This window comes from Meles meles, chromosome 4 (assembly GCF_922984935.1).
Source record: "Meles meles chromosome 4, mMelMel3.1 paternal haplotype, whole genome shotgun sequence".
Taxonomy (NCBI): domain Eukaryota; kingdom Metazoa; phylum Chordata; class Mammalia; order Carnivora; family Mustelidae; genus Meles; species Meles meles.
This window is the reverse complement of record NC_060069.1, coordinates 42,770,887-42,796,695: the sequence shown is the minus strand read 5'-3', so window position 1 is coordinate 42,796,695 and position 25,809 is coordinate 42,770,887. Positions and strand designations below refer to the sequence as shown.

The 25,809-nt window shown below is 40.1% G+C and overlaps 1 protein-coding gene across 1 annotated transcript in view; it reads left to right on the top strand.

Annotated features, from left to right (window-relative positions):
* The first annotated feature begins 6,951 nt into the window (after positions 1–6,951).
* Positions 6,952–25,809, top strand: part of SNX4 (sorting nexin 4) — a 67,187-nt gene continuing 48,329 nt past the window's right edge. Inside the window, exons 1-2 of the mRNA XM_046003600.1 lie at positions 6,952–7,105; positions 22,274–22,395. Coding sequence (XP_045859556.1) covers positions 6,965–7,105; positions 22,274–22,395 — 263 coding nt within the window. The 5' untranslated portion in view covers positions 6,952–6,964. The remainder of the gene's footprint in view (positions 7,106–22,273; positions 22,396–25,809) is intronic.

Here is a 25,809-nt window from a genome sequence, read left to right as displayed (position 1 = left end):
TGGTCTCAGGGTGGAAAGATCAAGCCCCATGTCAGTCTCAGCACTCAGTGTGGAGTCTGCTTGAGATTCTCTCTCTCTCTCTGCTCCTCTCCCAGCTCACCTGTGTGCTCTCTCTGTCTCAAAATAAATAAATAAAAATATTAAGAAAAAAGGGGTGCCTGAGAGGCCCAGTGGGTTAAGCCTCTGCCTTTGGCGCAGGTCATGATCTCAGGGTCCTGGGATGGAGCCCCGCATCGGGCTCTCTGCTCAGCAGGGAGCCTGCTTTCTCCTCTCTCTCTCTGCCTGCCTCTCTGCCTACTTGTAATCTCTATCTTTCAAATAAATAAAATAAAATCTTTTAAAAAAATTTTAAAAAGATTTTAAAAGAAGAAAAAAAGCCCAACCAAAATTCTAGATTTTAAATTATTGAAATATTAATGAATAACTAAGGATCATCAGACAGCTTCCAAAAATTCCAAAATGAAAGTAACTTAGAAAAGAAAGAAACTTAAAAACAATGACCCAGGAGGAAACAGGAAGAACAAAGAGGGGAAAAAGGCAAAGAGGTAAAAAGGTTCTGGCTGGTAACCTTGGAGATCCAAAACGATATTGCATACATAAAATATGGACAGGATTGTATGTATAAAAAAGAAACCATCAGATAATAAGAAAGAACTTTTGCTCAAGCCAGAGGCCTGCAAATCTCTGAGACTCCTTCTGTCTTATCTCTCGTGTCCAATGTGACAAATCCTACCAGCTCTGCCTTAGGAATGGCCCCATCAGTTCTTGTCCAGACTCCTATTCTATCCTCTACAGTACAGTCCTAGTAATCTTTAAAAATGTCTCCCCTCTAGAAACCTCTGGTGGCTCCCGATTTCCCATGGGATAAAATCCAGACTCCGTAGTCGGGTTTATAAAACTCGTTATACCCAGCCTCCCCCTCTAGACTCACTGCCCCATCCTCTTCTCCCGGAAGCCTGGGTTTCTTCACACGGAATGCCTGCCTCCCAGTTCTCAGAACAAGACTTGCCCTTTCCGGCCCCTAGAGCGTGAAGTAGAAAGCTCTTCTGGCTTCCGTGCCAGGCAATCTCCTGCTCGGGGGTCAGCACCCAGCCCAGAATTTCCTGTAATCTCGGGCAGGATTCTGTTCCCGCCTCGGGGCCCTCATTTGCAAAGCCTGGGTTCCAGGACTGGGTGGGTGCTCCATGCAGTTACTCAGGATAATCAAACATGGCCTCCAGCTGATTGGCCAGGTCCCCAGTCACCTCATCCCTCCTCAAGTGGAAAAGAAAAAATTCTTCATTCCACACTTCCTCCAGAAGGAAATGCCTTCTTTGATGAGCTCCGCTGGCCTTCAGAAGAAGCTGAGTCAGGCACTCTATGCCTCTTATTAAAAAACACGCCCCCCTCTTGGGTGCCTGGGTGGCTCAGACGGTTAACAGTCTGTCTTTGGCTCAGGTCATGATCCCAGGGTCCTGAGATTGATCCCCACATCAGGATCCTTGCTCAGCGGGGAGCCTGTTTCTCCTTCTGCTTGTCTCTCTCCCTGCTTGTGCGTGCATGCTCTCTCTCTCTCCCCCACCCCTTAAATAAATAAATAAAATCTTAAAACAAATAAACAAACAAAAACCAGGCATCAAATGGAGTCACTTGTCCTAAGCCCCTATCAGCAAACCAAGACTTTACTTAACCTAACTGCAGTTTAGTCTCTCCCAGGAATGTGACCTTTAATCAATCAGTCTGGAATTCTCTGGTCAGCACTAGTAGCCATTTTGTGTAGCCCTTTGACTTTCCTTTCTGTTTGAGAGATGGGATGCTACCTGATTCATGTATCATTGAATAAAGCCAATTTGATCTTTAAATTTACTCAGTTTGAATTTTGTTTTTAACACCCTCAGTCCAAGTTTGCAGGGGGAGAGGTCTGTCCTGACCACTGCTCTGCTACTAACCAGTTGTTAGTAGTAACTGTGGGCAAGTTATCAGCCTCGCTAGGCTCCACTGTCTTTATCAGGAAAATGAAGGCATTGGATGAGAGGACCTTTGAGGTAATACCTCAACTGTGATCTCCAGTTTGGGGTTATTTACAAAGGGAAAAATCTCAAGAGTGGAAAAATGCCCTCCATATCCCATTCACCTCAAGGCTGATGGCTCCCTGGAATTAATCAACCCACTCAGACCTTTGTCTGCCAGCTCTGACCCATCAGCTAAGCCTGGCTGCAGAAAGGGACATGGAGACTGCCTGCCTCTTGCCTCTCCCAAGGGCTGCCTCTTTTTCCTGGAAGAACTGATTGGCACATGGGGACCAAGCTGGGTCCTCATGGTACCAGGACCACTGAGGAGGGGGGAAGGAGAGGAGGGCCCATGTTGGCTTTCCATTGCACCCATTCTCCCCTACCCTCTCCCCCGCAGTTTTGGGGAAAATTCAGGTTGAGAAGATGTCTGTGGAGGCTGGAGGGGGAGCTACCGTGGGCAGGAGACCAGGAGTCTGACTGGCTTTAATAAGTAAAACTGCAGCTGGTTATTGTATGTTTGCTTGTTTTCTTCTGTACACCCCTCCCATCCCCCGACACATTCGTTCGGGGTGCTGAACACCCCTCCAGCCCAGAGGGCCCAGAGCACTGGGTTGCAAAGAGGAATGAGGCAGGGGCCTGCTCTTACTGAGTTCATTGGCCTAGAGCGGGGACAGACATGTAGGGTTAGTAAACTAGTAAACGAGTGAGCGGTGCTGAAACAGAGAAAATTCAGCCTTCAATGGAGGGGTTGGATGAGTGTGTGGAAAGGAGGGCGCAGAAAGTCCCCAAGTCTGGGGAAAACAGAGCTAGACCCAGCACAGGGCAACAGAGATTCAGTATACATTTATTTACTCGAAATTTCTTCTGGTATTCAGAATGTCTGATATTCAGAACGATCACACCAATGGAGAAGATCTCCAAAGATGATCAGTCACTACAGCCCGTCTCTTGCCTGTTTCTTGCTCACTTTTCTGATATGTATTAAATAGGCCACTTGTTGGGCAGGTAGATAAAACCATGGATGCTGCTTCCTGCCCTCACTTCAGTCCTGCTGAGTGTCCTCCCCTTTCAGCAACGCCCCAGGAATCACCACTCCCTGAGTGATGGATGGCCGAAGTTGGACCCCCTTGGGAGGACCATGCCTCTGACAAGTGACAGTCAAGGCGTTCCATGGTGGCAGGCAGCATAGCATGGAGCAAATGGTAGCAGAAGTTCTGACTAGAAGATTCCATCTGAAATATGAATGTTTAAAACTGATGTAAATTTAGTTTTCTCACACAAGCAGCTCCCCCACGACTAATAATCTTAGTCAGGGTGGCAGCTCTGAGCCACCTCACTACTTGCCCCTCCCTTTGGTTAGGTAGGAAAAGTGTGGAAGCTGCCAAGGTCTGAGTGGGCTGATTAATTCCAGAAACTACCAACTTGCGCCATCAACCCTGAGGTGAATGGGAAATGGAGGGCATTTTTCCACTCTTGAGATTTTTCCCTTTGTAAATAACACCAAACTGGAGATCACAGGTAAGGTATTACCTCAGAGGTCCTCTCAGACTAAGATTATTCTGGAAAATGATCAATGCAGCTCAGAGAATCAATAGTTTACAAAATGCACTAAACATTGTGAAGTGTCAGGACACTGGGTAGCTCCATTGGTTCAGCGTTTGGCTTCTGCTTGGGTCATGATCCAGGGGTCTTGGGATGGAGCCCTGCCCTGCATTAGGCTCCTGCTCAGTGAGGAGTCTGAGCAGACTGCTCCTCCCTCTTCCTCTCCCTCTCTCCCCCACTCACGTTCTCTCTCTGTCTCAATTAAATAAAATAAAAAAATCTCTAAAAAAAATTAAAATCTTAAAAATTATTTAAAAAATAAAAAATATAACCATACACGATTATAAGATTAAATAAATTATAGTAATTTTAAAAAGTTTGTTTGTTTGTTTATTTATTTATTTATTTATTTTAGTAATCTCTGCACCTGAGGTGGGATTCAAATTTATAGCCCTGAGATCAAGAGTTGCGTGCTCTTCCAACTGAGCCAGACGGTTGCCCCAAATTATAATATTTTTTTAAAAAAGATTTTATTTATTCACTTGACACAGAGCACAAAAGTGGGGGGTGGGGGTGAGGAATAACAGGCAGAGGGAGAGGGACAGGCAGAATCCCCACTGAGCGGGGAGCCCAATGCGATCTCAATCCCAGAACCCTGGGATCATGACCCAAGTGGAAGGCAGACAATCAACTGAGCCACTCAGGCACCCTGAGTTAATAGCAATGCTTTACAATAAAACCGTGTAGTCTTTAAGAAGATTCTCTAGGGGCGTCTTGGTGGCTCAGTGGGTTAAAGCCTCTGCCTTCAGCTCCGGTCGTGATTCCAGGGTCCTGTGATGGAGCCCCGCATCGGGCTCTCTGCTCCGCGGGGAGCCTGCTTCCTCCTCTCTCTCTGCCTGCCTCTCTGCCTAGTTGTGATTTCTCTCTGTCAAATAAATAAAATATTAAAAAAATTATAAGAAGATTCTCTAGAAATATATTTAATCACATGGAAAGGTGTTCTTGCTGTATTAAGCGAACAAATTATAAAATAACATTATAGTATGATTCTATTTTTATTATATATGTATAATATTTGAAGGGATATATTCAATGTTAGTGCTTATCTTTGGGTGTGGGAGTATGGAGCTTTTTTTTTTTTTTAAAGATTTTATTTATTTATTTGACAGAGAGAGATCACAAGTAGATAGAGAGGCAGGCAGAGAGAGAGAGAGGGAAGCAGGCTCCCCGCTGAGCAGAGAGCCCGATGCGGGACTCGATCCCAGGATCCCGAGATCATGACCTGAGCCGAAGGCAGCGGCTTAACCCACTGAGCCACCCAGGCGCCCCTGGAGCTTTAATATTATTTTTATTCATAACCATTTTCTAATTTTTCCACAATGAACATGTTTAATAGGTATATAAGGGGGGGAAATGACCATCTAATCCCTTTGTCCTGATTTTAGATTCTTCAAGTACCCTCTTGTTTTTCCAAATTTGGTTTCTCCAAGGCTATCTCTTAAGAAAATATAGAGACAAAGTTATATCTAGCTAACTTAAAACTGATACCAAAGGCAGTCTTGGAATTTTTTTTTTTTTTCCCCTCAGAAAAGGAGGTATGAATTGTAAAAGGGCTGGGTGGGGGGAACTATCCCGCTATCCTTCTAGGTTCTTTTGGCTGGTCTGTTAATTGAATTGACATAAGATTAACAGGAGAGAAATAAATAATTATGTAGTATGGGAGCCCCATAAGATTATGAGACCCATGAACATGTCAGGCAATTGAAGCTTCTATGCCATCCTGAGCTAAGGAATGGGATAAGGGACGGAGGTTCAAAGGAGAGTAGGGTAATTCATAGGACCATAAGAACAGATGTTTGATAATTAAATGTTTGCTTCGCCATGCAGATGGGTCATTTCTGGTAATAGCAGTCTTTCCCGACCAGGTCTTCCTGAACTTTTTTAGGTAGTTAAGGGAGAGGTAAAAGTAATTTTCTTGAATCTTCTGGTTTTGATTGTTTTTAGCTCAAAATAATGCACATGCCAAAGTGGCCTATTTGGGGGTCATGTATTCTGCTCCCCCTCAGAATGAAGAGGAAACACACGTTCCTACTCTGTTTTAGTACCCCCCCCCCATCCCACAAAATAGCGCTTAGCACTATGGCTTCCCCTGGTTGAACGCTTTGTCAAAACTTGAGCTCCTTTCCTCGTTCTTACACACTGCAGAAGGAGATACTGAAGTCACCAGCCCAGAGCGATTATCCTAAAGGCTCTTGGACCTAGTTTTTTCAGTATCTTGAAACTGGGAAAATGGCACAGGATAACGGTTACAAATCTGTTCCTGGGAAGATATCCCTCTTGTGATGAATTAAACTTCTGATTTAAAAATACGTTTCCTGAGAATTTGCCTAGCGTGAACAATTCTTGATAAACTGATGAAATAAATGTCTTTTGAGATTTGAGCAGAGGTCCTAGGTTTGGTCAGAGAAGAGAAAAAAAAAAAAAAAAAAAGAGTGCTTGCCTAAAAAAGTCCAAAGTCCAGTTGGGGCAGAAAGACATATAAACAAATAATTGTAAAATAATACAAGAAAGGTCTTAACATTAATTAACAAAGTGATATTAGCATTTGGACATTACCACTTGAGATTTTAGGGATGAATGGGAAATTCGCCGGGTGGGGGCGGGGCAGAGAATACAACTCAGGAAGAGCAAATTGTGTATCATAGCTTGGAAGTATTTCGGCAGAAAGATCAGTTTCTCTCCTTGAAAAATTGAGGACCAGACTTTGTATAGAAGGAACCCCCAACTACCACACAGCCTGGCACACCGAATGAGCATTTCCCACTAGGTTACCATAGTGAATGCGTGTCAAGGAAGCGGGTTCTGAAAATTCGGTACAACAGGTTTGTAGAAAACGATCAGAGATCGCCAGGGCTTTATGAAACGCAACCGATTTCAAGCCACCCTTTGGCCAAACGCTTCACTTCTTCACTTCTCTCAGAACAGCACGTGCTACTTTTTGCTGAATGTGTTACTCGAACTGCTGAAAGTTTTTAATTTATGGCGCCCTGAACTTTCCGGGTAAAAAAGTGGAACCGACAAGGCAGGAGGGACCGAGGCTCGGAGCGGCAAGGTCAGACCGCGGTCTCCTATTTCTTCTAACTCAATTTTTCTCTAGGCGCTCGCCCGCCGGAATGGTTCCAGTGTCTGCTCTTCCCCTTGCCTTTCTCCCCTTCTTTCCCTCGATCAGTTCTCCCGGGTTTCCGGGTTTCCGGGTCTCCCGTTCCTAAGTAGGGAAGCTTCCCGCCTCCGCTCCGGGCGGGAAGCTCGGTGGATCTCAGTCCCCGCGAACCACCGCTGGGCCGGGAGGCGGGGCGGGGAGGGGCGAGGAGGGGCGGGGCGCGCTGAGCGACGGCGCAAGCGCATTGGAGCCGCCGAGCCAAACTGCAGCCATGGAGCAGGCACCTCGGGATTCCGAGCGGCAATTGCAGCCAGCGCCCCTAGAGCCGCTGAGCCACCCCGATGCGGGGCTGCAGTCTGCGGTCGGCGAGGAAGCGGAGGGGGCGCGAGACGAGAGCCCCGGGGAGGGCACGGTGAGGAGAAGGGGCGGCAGAGGCCACGGGGCCTGGTGTCGGGGCCTAGCGGGCCGGACTGGGTTGGGTTGGGCTGGGCTGGCGGGGGCCGGTGGGCTCGGCCGGAAAGGCCCCGCAGTGAGGGGACCGCAGGGTGGAAGGGCCGGGCCACAGGTGCAGTGAGGGGGAGGCTTGGTGCAAAAAGGGGGTGGGGGGCCCGAATCCCTGAGGCTGCGGGACCAAGGGGAGGGCCGAGAGGGCGGCAGCGAGGGGAGCTGGGGGATGTGTGGGTGCGGTCCGATGGGCGTGGAGGTCGGAGCCCTGGACCCGCCCGGCTGGAGCAGGTGTGGTGTTCAGAGGTCGGGGGACCTAGGGGTTTGGACCAGAAGAGGAACACTGTTGTTCCTGGCTGGTGAGGGATTGTGCAGAGGCGATGGCCAAACGGAGGCGCCGTGGCGAGTGGGCAGCGGTGCTGGAGAAGGACGGGAATGGGGACTTGAGGAACAAGTTGGGGGCTAAAAAGCGTGGTTGGCTTTGTGCCACGATCAGGAAATTGGAAAGTGTCGGATTCAAGAAAAGGCAAAATAAAAGAAAATTTAAACTCCGTATTTATAGTTTCTTTACTTGGAGGCAGTGCCATATTTACCAGTTGAGGTTTGTCATCTATATCCCATGCACCTACCTGCCTTGTGAAGCCCCCCGTAATTAGTGATTTTCATTGCTTGAGAGGAGAGAATGCATCATTTTATGTTTGTAATTGTTTTCATTCCAAAGTGTTTTCACGCATAATGCAAGATAGTAGACCGGGGTAAAAGGAAGGGTTTCAAAAACCAGCGCTCCACATGAGACCATTCTATCCAAGAGTGTGCCTTGATCATCCATTTTGCTTCTTTTTTTTCTGGAGCAGGAGTTAGTACTAATATAAAACTGCCCATTCTTATGGTATATGGATAGAGAAAAGTTAAAGTTGTTTGCTGAACGTACCTAGAAAGACTTTTTCAAGTTTAGAGACCAGATAATTGGGAACTTTATACACAGCAGTTGAAGGTGTTGCCTTCTTAGGGAAATGTCGAGATACACAGAGTAGCATGAAGACTTTTTGGGATGAGTTTTAAGTTTCTCATTCAATTTTTTCCGAAATGTAGAATTATTTGTGTAAAGGTCAGGATCTCATATTAAATGTGAAGAAGTGTGTGTATTCTTAGTTCATAAATTTGATTTGTTCTTTATGTTTCCATCTGTGACTTAGTTTTTGTGTTCCCCCTTTAAAAAAAAAGCTTATTGTCAAGAATAAATAATTATTTAAAGAATAAATAATTATCTCACAAAATAATTGAAACCCTTACACATTCTGGGTTCTAGCTTACTCCCTCCACCACAGAGATAACCTTTGTCCTGCATTTTGTATTTTTATTTTTTATTTTTTTAAAATATTTTATTTATTTGACAGAGAGAAATCACAACTAGGCAGAGAGGCAGGCAGAGAGAGAGGAGGAGGCAGGCTCCCTGTGGAGCAGAGAGCCCTATGCGGGGCTTGATCCCAGGACCCTGGAATCATGACCTGAGCCAAAGGCAGAGGCTTTAACCCACTCAGCCATCCAGGCACCCCCCCCCCTGCATTTTGTATTAACAGTTCTTTTGCTTTTCTTATAATTTTACCATATGTATCTGTAAAGGATATGTTGTTTTACTTGATTTTGAAATTTACATAAGTGATATAATTTTACTATAACTTCCTCTCTTAGCCCAGTATGTTTTTGGGATTCATCCAAAATGTGGCTTAATTCACTTATATTCATGACCCTATAGTCTGCCATTTTATAGATATTCTACAGTTGATTTCTTCCCGTGTTTACAGACATTGGGGTTATTATAAGATCCTTATTTCTAAAAAATTACTATCATTAACTTCTTCCATATCTCTTGGTGCAAATGTCTAATACAAATTTAGATGTGGGGTTGCTGGATTGTGGGGTATTAGCACATTCAGTTTTAGTGGGGGGTGCCAGATTGCTTTCCAAAGTAATTTTACCAGTCTATTTTCCCATCACAATTTTTTTCTGTCTTTAGCAACACTTAATATTTTCAGACTTAATATAAAAATATTTGCTAATCTCTTGGGTATATGTTAAAGCAGTTTTATATTGTTTCAAAAGGCAAGGATCATATCTTTTGTTGACAACATCATGAGTTTAATTTTGATTTGATTATGATGATAAAAATGTTCGTGGGCATCTTGGTGGCTTGTCAGTAGATATGTGACTCTTGATCTCATGATTGTAAGTTTGAGCCCCATGTTGGGTATAGAGATTACTTTAAAAAAAATCTTTTAAAAAATTTGTTTTTTGGTAATTTTTTTGTGAAAGCCTTTAGATAATTAACTAATAGGAAGTCACAACTATAGTATAAACTCCATTTATCTTAATTTAAAAGTGATTATAAATACCTTGTTGAAAAAAACCATGTATAATCAGTTTAAGATATTTGAAAACCCAAAGATGCCATCATATAGTAAAAGTCATATTATCTGACATTTTAGGAAAATGTTTGTAAATGTACCATTCATCAGTGACCAAACTTATAGGGTTTCCTAAAACAGCTTCCTGGTTTTGTGGTTCTAGAGACACAAGCCTTTTGGACAAATATTTTCAGTATCAATTATTTCAGAATCATGAGTATAAACATATACATTCACATGTACTCTCTATGTTGCCTACTCTCTTCCAAAAGCCCCAAGCTCATCCTTTGAGGTCCGTCTACTCCCTTTCCCTCTTTCTTTTTTCTTTTATTTTCAAGATTTTATTTTTAAGTAATCTCCACACCCAATGTGGGTCTTGAACTCACGACCCCGAGACCAAGAGTTGTCGTATACTGTACCAACTAAGCCAGCCAGGCACCCCTACCTTTCCCTCTTTCTATCCCCTTTTTTTTCCAGTCCATTTTCAATTGAGAAGTATTGCGGTAACCATAACCATGTTGTTACTGGTATTTATAGGAACGTGGTCTGAGCAGAAAGGTAAGTTAGATTTGTGGTTTGTGGGTGCTATGCACAGTAAGCTCTGCTTTTCATTTAATTCTGTAAATTACCCCCAAAAGACAGATAAAGATGGGGTTCCAGGAGAAGTAATTTCACCAAGGTCACAGGCTAGTCAGTGGAATGGCTGGGATTTGAGCCCAGGTCCTCCTGGCTTTGAAATCAGTGCTCTTTCCAGTAAGCCATGCTGCTTCTGTCAAAAAAAAAAAGTTAAAAATAGACTTGTTAATTGCTTCAATACTGTATTTAAATTTTTTAGTTTAAGTTGCAATTTTAAGAAGAAAAAAAGTATAAAAAATGTGTTGATTTATCAAGCACTTTTTCACCACAAAAATATCTGTGCAGATGGAGTGTAGAGATGCAGAAAGCTTGCCTCATCAGCCTTATTCTTGACTGCAGATTTGGGCTGAGAGTCATTTGTACCATTTGCCCTACACCCAGGGGTAATAGAAGCAAGTACGGACTCGCAAACCTCCTTTGGTTTTAAACATCTTTAAATTCTGCTCTCAGCTCTTCTGTGGTCTCTTTCTTTCTGTGAGTCTTCAGTCCTTTTCCATTGTTTGATAAGAAATCTCTCTCTCTCTTTTTTTCCCCTTTCATACTTTTTCACTTGTAGGGAAGTGCATTCCTTTTTTTACCCCCTTAGTATTGTCAGTTCTATGTAAAATAATTTAGAAAATGGAAAAAATTAGAGAGGAATCCAATCTCCAAGAAAGTAGCAATTAGTCCCGGCCCAAGAAAGATGACATAGCAAGGGAATGGAAGCAAGAGAACTTTTTAGACTGGAAGATTCCACTGAGTTGGTAATTGTTTGTCCAGAGAAAAACCCTTGCCTGAGGGAGTCAGGAGTGATTTTTCAGGGAACACGCCCTAGGCCTGGGAGGACTGGTGGGGGCGAAGAGTTCATGGACAACTGGTGCTTACTGCTTAGCAGTCGGTGCACCCTGCAACAGCTTCACTGATTGACAGCAGAGAACTGAGTGGAGTAGGCTGGCGCTGTGGGCAAGTTTTGAGGCTTGTGTGGGTGAGAATAACATGAAAAAGGAAAAGGAAATGTATAGGCATAGTTACAGAATGTATCAGTTTAGAAGCAGGTGATTAAATCACATTCAAAGACTTTTTCCTCATTTTTCTACCTCAGCAGCTCGCAGAGTTTTTTTAAAGCTGACTCAGTACAAAATACATTTTCTACAATCTAACCAGCATACATATCCTTCCATACAGAAGTGTTGTTCGAGGAGGCAATACTTAATCATTACTTCATGTAGTACTCTCTGACATTCTTCTACTTATTATTAAAAAGAAATATTGATCACAAAGCACCAAACTGATTTCATGAACCATGAATATGTTGTGACTCAGTGTGGAAAACTGTTCAAACTTATATATTTTATTGTAAATAAAAATGTTTTCTGAATCACGGTTTTATTTTTAAAATATGTATTTTTATAGATAAAAAGTATAAGAAAACAGGTCATGAATTCTTATTTTTTTTTAAAGATTTTATTTATTATTTATTTGACAGACAGAGATCACAAGTAGGCAGAGAGGCAGGCAGAGAGAGAGAGGAGGAAATAGGCTCCCTGCTGAGCAGAGAGCCCGATGTTGGGCTCAATCCCAGGATCCTGGGATCATGACCTGAGCGGAAGGCAGAGGCTTTAACCCACTGAGCCACTCAGGCGCCCCTTTTTCTTATTTATAACTGAAGTAAGCTTCTCTCCTAGGCCTAAGTAGATACATTATTTTTAACTTAATACCTGTTACTTTCGATTGTTGTAGACATATCCCCTAAGGAAAGTAAATTCTTTGGGTAGTTCTTAAACTTCAGATCTTTGACCTATACATAAGGATCAAGTGTAGAAAAAAAGATTGTGAGGAAGTACACCAAGAGTGGTATATTAACAGTGGTTAGTGCTGGGTTGTGGGATATAGGTGATTTATACTTAATTTGACCTATAGTTTTCAGTTTTTATATACTAAGTGTGTATTACTTTCATAATAAAAAAACCTTAAAACTACAAATAATAGGGAATAGGGAATATTTGAGCTCCTGCTCTACACCAGGCAAACTTTTAGAACTCTACCTGCATTAACTTAGTAAATGTTCTGATAACATTATGAGGTAAGTACTCTAATCCCCATTTTTCAGATGAGGAAACTAAGGCAGGGAGATTAAAAAATTTGTCCAGAGTTACACAGCTAATCTGTAGCAGAGATGGGATACAGATTCTGGCAAACTGGTTTTTATTTTTATTTTTAAAGATTTTATTTATTTATTTGACAGACAGAGATCACAAGTGGGCAGAGAGGCAGGCAGAGAGAGCGGAAGGGAGGCAGGCTCCCTGCTGAGCAGAGAGCCCAATGCAGGGCTCCATCCCAGGACTCTGGGATCATGACCTGAGTGGAAGGCAGAGGCTTTAACCCACAGAGCCACCCAGGCGCCCCTGGCAAACTGGTTTTTAATCTGAGGGTGAATTGATCCTACAAATTTTAATTACAAACTTTTATTTTTTCCTGATTTCCAGTTATTTTATGTTTTCTTGCTTACTTACTTGGCCTCATGCTACACTGATTTTTTTTTTTTTAAGATTTTATTTATTTGACAGAGATCACAAGTAGAAAGAGAGGCAGACAGAGAGGGAAGCAGGCTCCCTGCTAAGCAGAGAGCCTGATGTGGGGCTCAGTCCTAGGACCCTGGGATCATGACCTGAGCCGAAAGCAGAGGCTTTAACTCACTTAGCCACCCAGGTGCCCCTACACTGATTTCTTTCGACTTCGGTTTACTTTATTTGTGTTTGTCCCATGATACAATTTTTTGCCTTGCGTTATGTTTTAAGTCTTTCTCTTATTTACCATAGGGAATTTAAAACATTTGCATTATCCTAACTGGCTTTATTTTTAGTTGATTTTCTTCTGTGAGGTTTTATACTTTCTTATTTTGGTTTCTATTTTTGCATTTTCCTTTGTGGGCAATAATTTCTTTGGTTTTATCCTCTGTAATGATTTGGAAGGCGTGTATCTTTGTTTTTTTCTTCCCCCAAACATAACTGAAACAAAAATGATTTATGTAAGTATAATTACTTTAAGAATTTTTAAAAATAATCTCCTTTACAGAAATGATATCCAATTTTATAGGCAAGGGCAGTATGAAGATCCTTTTTCCCATGACCTATTTGAGAGTGAACTGCCATCATGATATGCCCTCATCTCATTCCCAGAACTTTCAGTGTGAGCGGTGCCTGACTGGCTCAGTCAGTACAGCCTGCAGCTCTTGATTCTGGGATCATGAGTTTGAGCCCCACGTTGGGTGTAGAGATTTAAAAACCTTCAGTATTTAGGGGCGAATAAGGATATTGTCCTATGTAACCACAATACTACCTTCAAAATCAGGAAGATAACAGTGATAAATGACTACTATCTCATCCTCAAACTTTATTTAAATTTTGCCAGTTGTACAAATACTGCTCCTCAGAACAAAATGATCCAGTCCAGATTATATAATTAAATGTAACACGTGCATGATCCAGATGCATGTGTTACATTTCATTATATTGTCTCTTTAGTCTCCTTCAATTTGGCAGAGTTTCTCAGTCTTTACTTTGGTGACTTAGACCCTTCTGAAGATTAGAAAGCAATTATTTTGTAGAATGCCCTCAGTTTAATTTTGCCTGATGTTTCCTATGATTAAGTTCAGGTTATGCATCTTTGGCAAAAATTGCCACTAAAGTGATCCTGTGGTCTAGTTCACATGATTTGTTTTTGCCCAGTACTTTGGAATCACATTTTCTGTCAGTCTTCAATATCAAGTTACTCTTTCCTTTTGTAATTAATATTTTGTGGGACCTACTTTGGAATTGAAAATATCTTGTTCCTAATCAGACTTTCTATTTGTCTTTTCAGTATGGGCTCATGGATTTTATTTTTTAAAAACTTTATTTTTTTCTTTTTAAAAAATTATTAACATATAATGTATTATTTGTTTCAGGGGTACAGGTCTGTGATTCATCAGTCTTACACAATACACAGCACTCACCACAACACATACCCTCTCTAGTGTCCATCACCCAGCCATCCCATACCCCCACCTCCCTCCACTCCAGCAACCCTCAGATTGTTTCGTGAGATGGAGTCTCTTATGGTTTGTCTCCCTCTCTGGTTTCGTCTTGTTTCATTTTTTCCTCTCTTCCCCTATGATACTCTGTCTTGTTTTTCAAGTTCCACATATCAGTGAGATCATATAATTGTCTTTCTCTGATTGACTTATTTCACATAGCATAATACCCTCTGGTTGCATCCATGTCGTTGTAAATGGCAAGACTTCAGTTTTTTGATGGCTGCATTATGTTCTATTTGTGTGTGTGTGTGTGTACATTCATTTTATCCATTCATCTGTTGATGGACATCTGGTTTCTTTCAATAGTTTGGCTGTTGTGGATATTGCTGTTATAAACATTGGGGTGCAGGTGCCCCTTCAGATCACTACACTTGTATCTTTGGGGTAAATTCCCAGTAGTGCAGTTGTAGGGTCGTAGGGTAGCTCTGTTTTCAACTTTTTGTGGAATCTCCACACTGTTTCCAGAGTGGCTGTACCAGCTTGCATTCCCACTAACAGTGTAGGAGAGTTCCCCTTTCTCTGCATCCTCACCATCATCTGTCATTTCCTAACTGGTGTGAGGCGGTATCTTAATGTATTTTTGATTTCTGTTTCCCGGATGCCAAGTGATGTTGAGCATTTTGTCATGTGTCTGTTGGCCATTTGGATGTCTTTTTTGCAGAAATGTCTATTCATGTCTTCTGCCCATTTCTTGATTGGATTATTTGTTCTTTGGGTGTTGAGTTTGATAAGTTCCTTATAAATTCTGGATACTAGGCCTTTATCTGATATGTTATTTGCAAATACCTTCTGCCATTCTGTTGGTTGTCTTTTGGTTTTTTTTTTTTTAAGATTTTTATTTATTTATTTGACAGAGAGAGATCACAAGTAGGCAGAGAGGCAAGCAGAGAGAGTGAGAGGGAAGCAGGCTCCCTGCTGAGCAGAGAGCCCGATGCGGGACTCGATCCCAGGACCCTGAGATCATGACCTGAGCCGAAGGCAGTGGCCTAAACCACTGAGCCACCCAGGCGCCCCTGTCTTTTGGTTTTGTTAACAGTTTCCATTCCTTGCTTATCTTGATGAAGTCCCAATACTTCATTTTTGCCCTTGCTTCCCTTACCTTTGGTGAGGTGTCTGGGAAGAAGTTGCTGTGGCTGAGGTAGAAGAGGTTGCTGCCTGTGTCTGCTCAAGGATTTAAAAAAAATTTTTTTTCTTAAGATTTTTATTTATTTATTTGACAGACAGAGATCACAAGTAGGCAGAGAGGCAGGCAGAGAGAGAGGAGGAAGCAGGCTCCCTGCCGAGCAGAGAGCCCCACGCGGGGCTCGATCCTAGGACCCGGGGATCATGACCTGAGCCAAAGGCAGAGGCTTTAACCCGCTGAACCACCCAGGTGCCCCTCCTCAAGGATTTTGATGGATTCCTGTCTAACATTGGGGTCTTTCATCCATTTTGAGTCTGTTTTTGTGTATGGTGTAAAGAAATGGTCCAGTTTCTTTCTTCTGCATGTGGCTGTCCAATTTTCCCAACACCATTTGTTGAAGAGACTGTCTTTTTTCCATTGGACATTCTTTCCTGTTTTGTCAAAGATTAGTTGACCATAGAGTTGAGGGTCTATTTCTGGGCTCTCTATTCTGTTCCATTGATCTATGTGTCTGTTTCTGTGCCAGTACCATGCTGTCTTGATGATTACAGCTTTGTAATCTTGAAGCTTGAAGTCTGGAATTGTGATGCCACCAGCTTTGGCTTTCTGTTTCAACATTCCTCTGGCTATTTGGGGTCTTTTCTGGTTCCATACAGATTGTAGGATTATTTGTTCCATTTCTGTTAAAAAAAGTTGATGGTATTTTGATGGGGATTGCATTGAATGTGTAGATCACTCTAGGTAGCATAGACATTTTTATAATATTTGTTCTTCCAATCCATGAGCATGGAACGTTTTCCATTTCTTTTTGTGTTCCTCAATTTCTTTCATGAGTACTTTATAGTTTTCTGAGTACAGATTCTTTGCCTCTTTGGCTAGATTTATTCTTACAGTTTTGGGTGCAGTTGTAAATGGGATCAACTCCTTAATTTCTCTTTCTTTTGTCTTGTTGGTGTATAGAAATGCAATTGATTTCTCTGCATTGATTTTATACCCTGACACTTTACTGAATTCCTGTATGAGTTCTAGCAGTTTTGGGGTAGAGTTTCTGGGTGTTCCACATAAAGTTTCATATTATCTGCAGAGTAAGAGTTTGACTTCTTTGTTGATTCGGATACCTTTTATTTCTTTTTGTTGTCTGATTGCTGAGGCTAGGACTTCTGGTATTACATTGAACAGCAGTGATGATAGTGAACATCCCTGCCATGTTCCTGACCTTAGGGGAAAAGATCCCCATTCAAATATATTGAGAATGATATTTGCTGTTTGTTTGTTTTTCATAGATGACTTTGATGATATTGGGGTAGGTATCCTCTATCCCTACACCGTGAAGAGTTTTGATCAAGAAAGGATGCTGTACTTTGTCAAATGCTTTTTTTGCTTCTGTTGAAAGGATCATATAGTTCTTGTTCTTTCTTTTATTAATGTAGCGTGTCACATTGATTTGTGTATGTTGAACCACCCTTGCAGCCCAGGAATAAATCCCACTTGGTCGTGATGAATAATCCTTTTAATGTACTGTTGGATCCTATTGCCTAGTATTTTGCATCCATATTCATCAAGGATATTGGTCTGTAATTCTCCTTTTTGGTGAGGTCTTTGTCAGGTTTTGAGATCAAGGTAATGCTGGCCTCATAATATGAGTTTGGAAGTTCCCCTTCCATTTTTATTTTTTGGAAGAGTTTCAGGAGAACAGGTATTAATCCTTCTTTAAATATTTGGTAGAATTCCCCTGGGAAGCCATCTGACACTGGGTTCTTGTGTGTTGGGAGGTACTTGATTACTGCTTCAGTTTCCTTGCTTGTTATGCATCTATTGAGGTTTTCAGTTTCTTCCTGGCTCAGTTTTGGTAGTTGATACGTCTCTAGGAATGCATCCATTTCTTCCATATTGTCTTGGCATGAACAACTTTATTAAGGTGTAATTTATATACCATAAAATTCTCTTCTTTTAAGTATCTAATTAAATAAAATTTAGTAAAATTACAGAATTTTGTACCCATCACCACAATCCAGTTTTAGAACATTTCTATCATCCCCCCAAATCCCTACTGAGTGGGGAGTACAGTTCGATCCCAGAACCTCAAGATTTTGACCTGAGCTGAAGTCATGCTTAACGGACTGAGCTACCCAGGAGTCCCAGGTGCCTCTCTTTTTTTTTTTTTTTTTTTTTAAATATTTTATTTATTTGACAGAGAGAAATCACAACTAGGCAGAGAGGCAGGCAGAGAGAGAGGAGGAAGCAGGCTCCCCGTGGAGCAGAGAGCCCGATGTGGGGCTCGATCCCAGGACCCTGGGATCATGACCTGAGCCGAAGGCAGAGGCTTTAACCCACTGAGCCACCCAGGCGCCCCAGGTGCCTCTCTTTTATGGTGTCTCTTGAATAGTAAGTTTTTAATTTTGATGGAGGTCTGGTATATCATTTTTTTCTTTTCTGGATTGTGCTTTTAGTATTATAGCTAAGAACTCTTTGCATATCCTAAGATCACAAAGATTTTACTCCTGTGTTTTTTCTAGAAATTTCTTAGCTCTATATCTGGGCCATTTTGAGTTAATTTCTGTCTGTAGTGTGAGTAAAGGGTCTAAACCTTTTTGGGGGGGTCATGTGGACATTTAGTGGTTTCAGCACCATATCTTGAAAAGACTCCATTCTCTGTTGACTTGCCTTGGTGCATTTGTTTGTTTGTTTGTTTTAAGTTAATTGACTTAAAAAAAAAGTCAATTGATCTTAAATGTAAGGGTTTATCTCTGGATTCTCAGTTCTGTTCCATTGATCTCTCTTCTTTCTGCTAATACAACACTGTCTTAATTACTTTTACTTTTTGGTAAGTTTTGAACTTGGGTCCTATAACTTGTTCAAAATTGTTTTGGCTATTCTAAGCCCTTTGTATTTTCATATAAGATTTAGGAATAGCTTATTGGTTTCTACAAAAAATCCTGCTGGATTAAGTATTTTTGAAGGACCAGTATGTTAGTATGTTTAAATATTTTCAAGCATGTTCTATGCATGATGCTCCTTTTTCATTTGAAATTTATTGTGAAGTCTAAAGCAGATTTGATATTTATGCTTTTGTAGGGGTGTTATTTCTTATTTTTCTGCCTTAATCTTGTTGGAATGTTTAACTTTTCCAGTTCATTATACATGGACCACATGCCTTTAAGTTTGAAGGGTTATAACTTTTTTCCAGTCCAGGAAAGATTTGTTTGCTTGTTCTTTTTCTTTTAAATAATACAGATAGGGACCCCTGGGTGGCTCAGTTGGTTAAATGTGTGCTTTTTGCTCAGGTCATGATCCCAGGGTCGTAGGATTGAGTCTTGCTCAGTGGGGAGCATGCTTCTCCCAGCACCTGGTCTGCCTGCTGTTTCCGCTGCTTGTGCGCATGTGCTCTCTCTCTGACAAATAAATAAAATCTTTAAAAATAAATAAATTATACAGATGATTATTGTTTCTGTTCTTTTTCTTCTAATTTCTTCTTTAAGGACTAACATTGTTTAAATGTTGGTTCTTTGGGTTTTTTAAAACCATACTCATTTTTACCCTTTTTGGTCTTTTTTTTCTCAGCATTCTACAGAAGCTTCGTAACTATGTTATGTTCTTACTGATTTGATTTCTTGCAGTGTGTTTTACTGTCCAAATATATCTTATTTTTTTTTCTTTGCATTGTTTCTTTTCCAGTTAGCTCCACGTTCATCTCAATTGGCCTGTTTTTTTTTTTCCCTATAATTCTCAATATAACAGTAAGTGTAATGTATTTTCTTCAGTGTGTGATTTAATAAATAAGATTAACTAAATAAGTCAAATCCCATAACCACTAACTCTCTTCATCTGTAATCCTAAAAGTTATATTAAGGTTAGCTTTCATTTTATTTTTAGTCTTAAAGAGCATCTCTATGCGGGCTGAGAATTCTTCATGCAAGCAGTGAACTCCTGAAGTGTCAGGCACCGTGTTACATCTGTCTTTCCATCCCTAATGACTGGCATGGTAGATACTCAAGATACATTTATTGAATTAATAGTTGCTTTTGTCACTTTTATCTGCTTTTACTGTTTCTTAGTGGTTTGCAACATTTTAAAAACTTTAGATTATATTCATTTTAGATAATAGACTATATTCATCTCTGAGTTGGAAATAATTTCATTAGCCTTTTAAATATGTTCATCTTCTACATTTATTTAATCCTAGGTAGTTCTTAATTCAGGTAAAAAGTCGTGATTGATACATCAAGCATCTACATTTGGGATGTTACTCCTTTGGATCTGAGTATAGCATTGCTCTTTCTTTAATGATATTCTTTACTCTGATGAGAAGTTGGCTTTGAATACATGTCATCTAGTCTGTCTCTCTTTCAAACATGTCCCTGGGCTCATCTTCTAGTCAAGTCAGTCCATCTCTAAATTTGCTCAGTGTATCCTTTTAACAGATGTGCTTCCAGTTGGGTTATTCTTGGTACTCTCTGTGTTTTACTGAGAGGATAAACAATTTTATATCATCTTCCAAGTCCTTCTGGTGTTATTGTTGTGTTCCTGTTTTCATTCTTTAGTTTTTATGATAGCGGGTTTTATTCTTTTTTTTTTTTTTTCCTTCTTTGGATGGTATGAGGGTAAATTCATGACTCAGATGCATTATCTTTTTGGCTGGGGATCTGATTTGCTCTATTAGTCATGTGTTTCCAGTATTGGGGGAGTTTTTCACTGGGGTAGATGGTGGTAAATCAATCAAAGTGTTTGGCTATGGGCCAAAATTATTATTATATAAATATGTGTGTCTCAACTACTGAGGGCTTCATAATCTTAATGTTGGGTGATTTGTGCTTATGTAATTTCTTGAACTTTCTTTTGGTTGAAGTATTTCCTTATTTTTTTCTCTCAGTAGCTAACATACAACTTATACTTTATAAAAATGTTTTACTTGACAACTGAGTGATTTCTGTTTTTTATTGACTAATAATTCTATTCCATTGGGTCAACTCTTAATTCTCTGTCCTTTTTACCATCTTTTAGCATTTTTATCTTCTCAATTTTTCTTCAGCATTTTGGGGGTACTTCCTAACTTTAGTTATCATTTACTTTTTTGCCATACCACATAGCCTTTTCTGTCCTCATAGCACCAAGGTTTAATTTTCTGTATAAATCATCACCATGGGTTTTACTATAGTTTTTCTTTTTTCTTTTGGGGCATCCATCTTTCTACTTCTGTCTCTTGTTAACCTGAAAATAAAGAGCCACAGTAAGAATCAAACAGGTGTTTATTTGGGATTAAAGAATTGCAATTTGGGGATTACAGATTCAGGTGGAAACCCAAATAGTATCCTGCTTCTAGGGTGAAGGTAAGGGGTTTTTATAAGGAAAAAAGGGGGGGACAGGTACAGGAGTTAAGAGAAAAAAGGCTAAACCCTTAGTTATACATTGTTTTACTACAGATTCTGTCTTCAGAAAGTCCATAACCTATGGACTTGTGGACAGGGTATTTGTTCTCCTCCTGAATTCTCAAGCAGTTGCTTAAAACACGTGCTGTTTTTTTTTTGTTTTTGTTTTTGTTTTTTTTTAATTTATTTGACAGAGAGAAATCACAACTAGGCAGAGAGGCAGGCAGAGAGAGAGGAGGAAGCAGGCTCCCTGTGGAGCAGAGAGCCCGATGTGGGGCTCGATCCCAGGACCCTGGGATCATGACCTGAGCCGAAGGCAGAGGCTTTAACCCACTGAGCCACCCAGGTTCCCCAAACACGTGCTGTTTTGCCTAGTCCAAAGATTTTGGTCTGGTATGAGCAGAAACGCAGATAAGGCAGTTACTCTGTAGTGGTTTCTTGGCTCCCTAAAATGGCTCCATTCAGGGATGCCTAGGTGGCTCAGTTGGTTAAGTGTCTTCCTTCAGCTCAGGTCATGATCCTAGGGTCCTGGGATCAAGCCCCGTATCGGGCTCCTTACTCAGTGGGGAGTCTGCTTCTTGCTCTGCCCGCTGTTCTTCCTGCTTGTGTTCTCTCTCTGTGTCAAATAAATAAAATCTTTAAAAATAAAATAGAATAAAATGGTTCCATTTATGTCAGTTTTTGACATCCTTCTTCACAAACTGCCCTCAGTTATAATGTGCAGTGTTTATAATTAAAACCACCTCTGAACTCTGAGAGAGAGCAAGGGGGGAAATCCCAAAGCACAGCAGTTATCACATGGTCTCACTTTGTCTTTCTTTTTTAGACTTGGAGTTACTTCCTCAGTGGCACACTTTCTGCACATACAGCCTTTGAATTACTGGTGGTGGTTTTTTGTTGCTGCTGTTGTTGTTGTTCTTTTTTGTTCTTTGTCACAGACCTGGGGATGTTTTAGCAAGAACAGGGGGGGGGTCTGCTTTTAAACCTTGCTGCTGTCTGAGAAGTGGAGCCTATTAACCACTGCCAAAGCGTTTAGGCAAATTTCGCATTGGATATAATAAAAAAATAAATAAAAAGTTGAATGTAAGATAACTTTTTTAAAAAATTTAACCTATCTGCTAAAAATCTTGCCTTTTGGCATATGTATAGTATTTTTTTTTGAGGGACTGAGGTTTAACTTTATTAAAACAAAAAATTAGATTTTAATATTGAGAATTATTCATCTTTATATAAAATGTTTTAAGATTTTTTTTTCTTAGGCATTTTATATTGATTTATTCTTGGTCACTGAGACAGAATGTTTGTGTTTTAATAATTAAATGTGTGATACATGTTAAAATAGCTCTTGGAAAAGTTTGGTGTGCTACAAAATGCTGCTAATGAGACATATATCATTTGCTGCTCTCATTTAGTAACCCCTAGCAACTCAAGAAATAGAAGAAATTTGCTTGAAATATGTATCAACAATGGATTCTATTATAATAGCTGTTTTTTTCTTTTTGAATACTGTCTTAAAAGTTTTGTGGTGGTTCTTCTCTCTGTTTTTGTCCAGATGACTGAAAATAATTTTTGGTTGAAGAAGATAGAAATTAGTGTTTCAGAAGCAGAAAAGCGAACTGGAAGAAATGCCATGAACATGCAAGAAACATATACTGCTTACCTCATTGAAACAAGGTGGGTGATGAGAATTAGATAGAAAAAAGCTTTGTCTGGTAGCTGTTGATGCAAATTATGTTGCTTAATGGAATTGTTTATAAGTCATTTTCTTTTTCGGTTTTGGTTTTTTTCGTTTGTTTGTTTTCAAAGAGAGCAAGATAGTGTGTGCATGCTGAGTGGGGAGGGGCAGAGGAATAAGGAGAGAGAGAATGCCAAGCAGGTTCCACACTCAGTGTGGACCCTGACATGGGGCCGAGTCTCAACCCTGAGATAATGACCTGAACTGAAATCAAGAGTCAGATGCCCAACTGACTGAGCCACCAAGGCACCCTGTTTCTTTACTTTTTAACAGATAAACAGTTGTGTCTTTCTATAGTACTCTTGGTAGCTATATATATATAAGGTTAGCGGAATACTTCTGGGATCTGAAATGTTACTTGATACATGCTTTGGAGGAGATTTTGACATTAGATATAATAGTCCGTGTGCGATTTTGGGAAAGGAGATCTGGTTCCCAGGTGTGTATGAAGTGGACTTAGGTAGGTAAGATGGTTAGCAGAGAAGTATAGGAGGAGAGAATGACAGTCTAAATCCTGTCTCTTAGGAAACAATTGATTGAGACTAGAACTTTAGGCTCAGATAAAATTGAAAAGAGTAAATTGTGAACTAAAACTGGGGGTGGGTGCCTGGGTGGCTCAGTGCGTTAAGCCTTTGCCTTTGGCTCAGGTCATGATCTTAAGGTCTTGGGATTGAGCCCTGCATCAGGCTCTCTGTTTAGCGGGGAGCCTGCTTCCCCTTCTGACCTTCCCCCTCTCATGCTCTCTCTCTTTCTCTCTCTCTCTCCCTCAAATAAATAAATAAATAAAATATTAAAAAAAGAACAAAAAACAAACAAACAAAAAAACGCAGGGTGCCTGGGTAGCTCAGTTGTTAAATGTCTGCCTTCAGCTAAGGTCATGATCCCAGGGTTCTGAGATTGAACCCTGCATCAGGCTCCCTCCATCAAATAAATAAAATCTTAAAAAAAATTAAAATTCACCAAAAACATTGTCTTTTACCTCATAAGGAAGAAGTTAAAGGAGTTAGACGGTTTTGCCTAGAGAAAGGCAAGGCAGGACTCTATTTTGCCAGTTACAAGCAGTTTATATAAAGGTTTTATACCAACTAGTTCTTTTCTGTGAGACTGAGCAGAAATGCTTTGCGTTAAAATAAAGACATGAGATTTTCTATAGCCAGTAAAATAAAGTAATAGAACTATCAGAGCGAGTTGATAGTTATAACCATGTTTTAATGTGAATATATTTTTAAGGGAAAAAAAATTTTTTTTTTCTTGTCTTTTTTTTTTTTTTTTTTTTTAAGGGAAAAAATTTTTAAACCCTGCATTTTCATAGGTTTACCAAGAGTCACTGAGCTTGTCTTAAGGCTACACCCTGTAACTTTTCAAGGCTTTCTCCACGTCTGTATTTCTACCCTAAATAAAAGTTAAAATCTTGGAAAACATTGTTTACAATTCTGAAAACTTTCTTTTTAAGCATACCAAAAAGGAAAAAAAGAATCTTCCCAAAATGAGAGAAAATTTATGTACGATAGGAACTTTAGGAACAGAAAGAGTTAAGGTTGGTCTTTTTAAAATTAGGTCATTTTGTGTTTTTTTGTATTTGTTTTGTTTTTTAAAGTTTTTATTTTAATTCAGTTAACATACAGTATTACATTAGTTTCAGGTGTACAATGTAGTGATTCAGCAGTTCCATACAATGCCTAGTGCTCATCACAATAAGTGCCCTCCACAATCACTTGTTTAATCCATCCCCCCCCACCAAAATTAGGTCATTTTGTCACATATGTATCTACATATGTGTATCACAGAGATTTTTTCAAAATTAATAAATTTATTTATTAAGTAGGCTCTTCACCTAGCTTTGCTCACAACCCTGGGGCTTTGCTACAACCCTGAGATCAAGAGACACATGCTCTGGGCGCCTGGGTGGCTCAGTGGGTTAAGCCGCTGCCTTCGGCTCAGGTCATGATCTCAGGGTCCTGGGATCAAGTCCCGCATCGGGCTCTCTGCTTGGCAGGGAGCCTGCTTCCTCCTCTCTCTCTCTCTGCCTGCCTCTCTGTCTGCTTGTGATCTTTCTCTGTCAAATAAATAAATAAAATCTTTAAAAAAAAAAAAAAAGAGACACATGCTCTGCTGACTGAGCCAGCCAGACACCCCTCACAGAGATTTTTAAAGTAATTAAAAAAATATATGGTCCCATTAGAGGGTTTTGTTGCTGTTTCTTTTTTTTTTAAGTTAAATTGGCTACTTAAAAAAAAATCATACTTTAGAAATTGTTAACTTTAGATTTCTAAGTAAATTATTTTTTCCTGATCTTTTTTTTTTACTATGAGGTATACTTGACATATAACATCATAATAGTTTCAGATACACAACACTACCTTGTAGTATTTGTATAGATTGTAAAGTGATCACAAGTCTAATAAACTAACATCTGTCACCATACAGTTACAAAATTTTTTTTCTCATAATGGGAACTTCTAGGATTTACTCTTAGCAACTTCCACATATGCAGTAGAGTATTATTAATTATACATGCTGCAAGTTCTTAAATGTAAAACTTAAAAGGATATTTTTATGTTTAGTATGTACTTTATCACCCAAATAAACAATGAAATTTGCTGTTGATTACTTTTACTGCTGGAAGAGAATCTTGATTTGAATAGAATAATTAATTGTTGTTTACTTTTGACTTTGAACTGAATAGAGCATCATAATTTATAACTGGGAGTTAGGAGTGACCATACTTGAGTAATGTAGCTATACTCTGAATGAATATTTAAGTGGATCATCAGTAAGTGTGTGGTACACAAAATGATTATTGGGTTAACTTTCACAATTGTATTTCATTTTTTTTTTTAAAGATTTTATTTATTTATTTGAGAGAGAGAACATGAGCAGGGGGAGGGGCTAAGGGTGAGGGAGAAGCAGACTCCCCTGTGAGCAGGGAATTCCCACACAGGGCTCGATCATAGGACCCTAGAACCACTACCCGAGCTAAAGGCAGATACTTAATGACCGAGCCACCCAGGCGCCCCGGGTCACTGGTTTTTAATTTCTCTAGAGATTTTTGGTTTTTCGTTCATAGAATAAGAACTCTTTTAAAGTAGATAAGAATATGCCTCTTTCAGAATTGATGGTTTAGGAGCAGTATGAAGTCTTCTGATTCATAAAATGGGGCTAATGATATAGTCCTTTCTGAGCATTAAATGTTGCATGTAACACTGATTATATGCTATTAAATAGTTGTTAAATGAGTGGATAAATGTGTTAGTTTTAGATCTCCCCGAAGTCTCTCCTATGTGTTTAGTCAGTCTCCAAAGGCTAGACTTTGCCTTAAATGGCCTTTAAAAAAAACAAACAAAAAAACTTAA